General features: G+C 41.4%; 1 protein-coding gene across 3 annotated transcripts in view; it reads right to left on the bottom strand.

The window, feature by feature from the left end:
* Positions 1 to 1,472: 1,472 nt before the first annotated feature.
* The window catches only part of DOCK2 (dedicator of cytokinesis 2), a 1,177,826-nt gene continuing 1,173,298 nt past the window's right edge, over positions 1,473 to 6,000 (bottom strand). For all 3 annotated transcript variants that reach the window (XM_044280877.1, XM_044280878.1, XM_044280879.1), the window contains one exon: positions 1,473 to 3,483. In XM_044280877.1, coding sequence (XP_044136812.1) covers positions 3,412 to 3,483 — 72 coding nt within the window. In that variant the 3' untranslated portion in view covers positions 1,473 to 3,411. The remainder of the gene's footprint in view (positions 3,484 to 6,000) is intronic.

Genomic DNA, 6,000 nt, shown 5'->3' with positions numbered 1-6,000 from the left:
GCATGTTAAAGGTAAAGGCTATAAGACCATCTCCAAGCAACTAGATGTTCCTGTGAGTACAGTTGCACATATTATTCATAAGTTTAAGATCCATGGGACTGTAGCCAACCTCCCTGGACGTGGCCGCAGGAGGAAAATTGATGACAAATCTAAGAGACGGATAATCCGAATGGTAACAAAAGAGCCTAGAAAGACTTCTAAAGAGATTCAAGGTGAACTTCATGCTCAAGGAACATCAGTGTCAGATCGCACCATCCGTCGTTGTTTGAGCCAAAGTGGACTACATGGGAGACGACCAAGGAGGACACCATTGTTGAAAACGAATCATAAAAAAGCAAGACTGGAATATGCCAAACTACATGTTGACAAGCCACAAAGCTTCTGGGAGAATGTCCTGTGGACAGATGAGACAAAAATCGAAGTTTTTGCCAAGGCACATCAGCTGTATGTTCACAGACGAAAAAATGAAGCATATCAAGAAAAGAACACTGTCCCTACTGTGAAACATGGAGGAGGCTCTGTTATGTTCTGGGGCTGCTTTGCTGCGTCTGGCACAGGGTGTCTTGAATCTGTGCAGGGTACAATGAAATCTCAAGACTATCAAGGAATTCTAGAGAGAAATGTACTAGCCAGTGTCAGAAAGCTTGGTCTCAGTCGCAGGTCATGGGTCTTGCAACAGGACAATGACCCAAAACACACCGCTAAAAACACCCAAGAATGGCTAAGAGGAAAAAATTGGACTATTCTAAAGTGGCCTTCTATGAGCCCTGACCTCAATCCTATTGAGCATCTTTGGAAGGAGCTGAAACATGCAGTCTGGAAAAGGCACCCTTCAAACCGGACACAACTGGAGCAGTTTGCTCATGAGGAGTGGGCCAAAATACCTGCTGAGAGGTGCAGATGTCTCATTGACAGTTACAGGAAGCGTTTGATTGCAGTGATTGCCTCAAAAGGTTGCGCAACAAAATATTAAGTTAGGGGTACCATCATTTTTGTCCATGCCTGTTTCATGAGTTTATTTTTTTACATAATTCTGTTGAAGCATGGTTGAAAAACAATGTCTGACTTTCATTGGTTAACATTTATAGAATTTTAATTTATTATTACTTTTGTCAGATTAAAGTTATTTCTGTGACCATTGTGACTTTTTCTTTCATTGACCAAAGGGTACCAACAATTTTGTCCACGTCTGTATATATATATATATATATATATATATATACATATATAAAAATGTGGGGGTTATTTACGAACAGATATATGCCACAGATATATTAAATTGGTGAGGGCGGGGAAAAGGGAAGGCCGGCAGGCTTGTCTCATTTATCATTTTCTACGCCTGTTTTAGACTTAGGCCTTATGCACACGACAGTTTTTCGGGTCCGCATCCGAGCCACAGTTTTGGGTGCGGACCCATTCACTTCAATGGGGCAGCAAAAGATGCAGACAAAAAAATATAGCATGTCCTAATCTTGTCCGTTTGGCAGACAAGAATAGGCATTTCTACAATGGGCCACCCGTTCCATTCCACAAATTGAGGAAGGCACACGGACGGCTTCCGTTCAGTTTCGTGTGCATAAGGCCTTTGAAAATGGTCTAAAGCTACGGCAGCAAGCAAGCTGGCGTAGTTTTAGACAAGTGTAAAGTCTGCCTAAGTTATGTAGATTTATGCCTCTACATCTTAGGTTAATAAACCTCCAGTGTCGGAGGGGCGAAGACCAGTGTGTAAATCTCCGGTCTTCATAAATGTCCCCCTACGTATCTCCAATTTCTTTCACCACCCAAACAAATTATAAAGATAGAAGTGTAGATCCCTATTCCCTACTTATCTAGAATTGTCTAAAGCTGGATCAATTCTGGATATGAAAATAATTCTGTTTATTAGTTACAATATATTCAGACATAATAAGATAATAAAGAGTCATCCCCTGGGGCAGAAAAACGTTAAAATTGCAATTATAAGCTGTTTACCATGGTCCCTTTTCTAATGCACTATCAATCATTGCTAGTACAAATGACAACCCCAATTCCAAAAAAGTTGTGATGCTGTGTAAAATAAAAATAAATGTAAATAAAAACAGAATGCAATGACTTGCAAATCTCATAGATCTGTATTTTTTATAATATAGAACACATATCAGATTTTACAATGTCATGACAAAAAATTAACTCATTTATAAATTGATGGCAGCAATGCATCTCAAAAATGTTGGGATGGGCAACAAAAGGTTAGAAAAATAAAAGATATTAATAGAAAATAGCTGGAGGAGCAATTTGCTACTGACTTACATGACAAGCTATACAAAGAGCATGTTAGAAAGACAGAAACCCTCAGAAGCAAAGATGGGCAGATGTTCACCAATCTGTAAAAAAATGCACTTACAAATTGTGAAACAATGTCAGAAAAAATGTTCCTAAAATTACAAAGACTTTGACTTTTTAGAGAATTTGGAGAAATTGATGTATGCAAGGTACAGGCTGACATTGAATGGTCGTTATCTACGGCCTTTTAGTCAGTGCTGCATTTAATTATGGCCAACTTTCACTTAAAAATGCACGGAGACAAAATGGAAAACTGTTCTGTGGTCAGATTAATCTAAATGTTTTATTCTTTTTGGAAATCACAGACACCATGTCCTTCGTACTCAAGAGGGGGCTGGACTATCCAGCTTGTTATCAGCACACAGTTCAAAAGCCTGCATCTCTGATGGTATGGGGTTGCATTAGTGCTTATGGCATGAGCAGCTTACACATCTGGAAAGGTCTTAACAATGATGAATAATATATAGAGGTTTTAGAACAAAATATGCATCCAAACATATTTTTTTTTTTAGGAAAGGCCTTGCATATTTTAGCAAGACAATGCTAAACCACATAATGCATCCATTACAACAGCATGTCTTCAAAGAAGAAGAAGAGTCTGGGTGGTGAACTGGCCTTCCTTCAATCCAGACCTTTCACCAATAGAAAACATTTGACAAATCATGAAACAAAAAAATTGGCAAAGAAGACCTGTTACTGTTGAACAGTTAGAATCCTACATCAGACAAGTAAGGGACAACATTCCTTTCCAAAAATGCCATCAATTGGTGTCCTCACTTCCTAGACATAGACTCTGTTGGTAGACTCTATTGTTCCAACTTTTTTGAGATGTGTTGCTGCCATCAAGTTCTAAATAAGTTATTTTTTTGTCATGAAATGCTATGTGTTCTATGATCTATTGTGAATAAAACATGGTTCTATGAGATTTGAAAATCATTGTATCCTGTTTTTATTTACATTTTACACACAGTCCCAACTTTTTGGGAATTAGGGTTGAATTTTAAGTAACATCTCGACTTTTATAGATTAATACTTAGTAATTCAAGCTGATTTTACATGGAAACTGGATTGCAATCTTGAAGACTACAGTCACAGGTTGATCGACAATGTTTCATTTTGCTGATCCATGGTCTTCCCATCATCAGTGACCCTAGAGGAGCGCTGTAAAAAGAAGTAATGTTAAATGTTTATTATTCATACTGCAAAGTGTATACATTACAAAAAACTGACATGGCTGACCTGTAATTATACAAAAGGTTTAAATAATTTTGTATAATATAGAGAACATAAGGCAGATTCTTATATATAGTAGGATAAATTACAAACAAGTTTGTGAACATATATTTATGAAAAAACCAAAACGTATAAACCCTAAAAAAAAAGACAAATCAGAGTAGATCATTAGGGGTAACAAGAAGGCAGAGCTCTTAGGGCTCTTTCACACTTGCGTTTTCCGGATCCGTCGTGTACTCCATTTGCCGGAATTACACGCCGGATCCGGAAAAACGCAAGTGAACTGAAAGCATTTGAAGACGGATCAGTCTCCAAAATGCTTTCAGTGTTACTATGGCATCCAGGACGCTATTAAAGTCCTGGTTGCCATAGTAGTAGTGGGGAGCGGGGGAGCAGTATACTTACCATCCGTGCGGCTCCCGGGGTGCTCCAGAATGACATCAGAGCGCCCCATGCGCATGGATGACGTGTCCTTGCGATCACGTCATCCATGTGCGTGGGGCGCCCTGACGTCACTCTGAAGCACCCCGGGAGATGCACGGACGGTAAGTATACTGCTCCTCACTACACTTTACCATGGCAAACAGGACTTTAGCGTCCTGGCAGCCATGGTAACCATTCAGAAAAAGCTAAACGTCGGATCCGGTAATGCGCTGAAACGACGTTTAACTTAAGGCCGGATCCGGATTAATGGCTTTCAATGGGTATTAATTCCGGATCCGGCCTTTCAGCAATTGTTCATGATTTTTGGCTGGAACAAAAAGCGCAGCATGCTGCGGTATTTTCTCCGGCCAAAAAACATTCCGGTCCGGAACTGAAGACATCCTGATGCATCCTGAACGGATTTCTCTCCATTCAGAATGCATGGGGATAATCCTGATCAGGATTCTTCCGGCATAGAGCACCGACGACGGAACGCTATGCCGGAACAGAACAACGCAAGTGTGAAAGAGCCCTTAACCACTTTTGGTGTTGCCTGATTAAATGCTAATAAAGAGTAGCCACCAAAAATTTAAAATTGGGCAGAACTAACCACTTAGTGGCTCAGATGTGTTTGAGGAGAGCTCCTGCTTGCATAGCTCAATTCCTTTCCATCCACTGACCAGAAACCCATTCCCGGCCTCCTTTCTTATACAGACAGCTCTTATGGACCTAGATAATATAATCCAGCTTAAATCTGGGTAGTTTTCTGTCTCTGCCGGAAATTTGGCCTACCTCAAAACTATAGCCTTGGCCTCAATTACTGTTGGGGTCCGAGAACCATAAGTAGTGGGGTGTAGGGGCACTTAGATGTCTGGAGATATAGTACCCAACTAATTCTCCCCTCGAGTGTCTGCTAAGTGAGTAGAAAGGTTTGTCTGGACTTACTGGGCTGGTGGATCGAGAAACAAAGCCTGCAGTTGGGCCTGTGCACAAGGACTGACCATTAGTACCAGTGGCAACATAGTGGCACTTTCTTTACCATCTGTTCCCATTCCACACCACTAACATTTATACGCCGTTGCTAGGTCACACCTGCTTTACATTGGAGCTGTAAGAAGGTACAACCTAGTTGCTCTACTACCACTAAATGAAGAGAAGGATACTGCTGCACTCACAGTTTTCTTTGAAATGGTTGTATAGGTTTATTCACCAAGAAAGATGCAAAATTTCAACCTCCTACAGTCTTTGTCAAGCAATGTGATTGTATACACTCCGTGAGGTGGTGACATCTATGAGGGGAGCTATGCGTCACCCAGAATGTTGCAGGAAGCACTCTAAAATGGCTTGCTTACAAGGAATGTGCCACCAAGGTGCCCGCCTTGGTGGAGTAAAAGCCCTAGTCTAGGTGTCCACTAAGTTAGCTGGTCAACACTGGTGAAATGTCCTCTTTAATTTATCTATTTTTGGTGTGATATGGGGGTCTGACTGTGATCTGAGGTCCAGGGGCTGACTGGCAACTTTTGGCCCAGGGGGCAAGTAACACCCAGAGGCCCACTGAGCCAACCCCCCCCCCCAACTTTCGTCAGCCATGTAAATTAGAACACAGTAAAACAAAATAAACTAGGCATGCTCCGATATATCGGCCGCCGAAACACATCAGCCGAAAATTGCATTTTTGGTATAATGCCGAAAGTGTCATTTTCTGGCTGATACAGTGTTGCATCCGTGTATTCTCTCCTCCCCGCTGGGCGCTGCTCTGTGTCCCCCCCATGACACTTGATGACTTTTGCAGGAGAAACTGTATATTGTGTGGCACAGTGTAGGCTATATGTGTATAACATAAACATATTTCATTTGAAAACTTACAGTTACTTGACCCTTGGGGATCTCGGACGCCACTTCCACGCTTTGGCCGGGGGCTCGGCGGAGCTGATGTTGTGTTTTATCCTAATGAGAAAGATTTCATAATAAGGATTTGGAGAAGGGGCAGAGGGGTCACAGAGCAGGGAGAGGCTGGGGCTG

Source organism: Bufo gargarizans, chromosome 2 (assembly GCF_014858855.1).
Source record: "Bufo gargarizans isolate SCDJY-AF-19 chromosome 2, ASM1485885v1, whole genome shotgun sequence".
In the NCBI taxonomy this organism is placed as follows: domain Eukaryota; kingdom Metazoa; phylum Chordata; class Amphibia; order Anura; family Bufonidae; genus Bufo; species Bufo gargarizans.
Note: the sequence above shows the minus strand (reverse complement) of the source record. Positions and strands in the feature narration are given on the sequence as shown.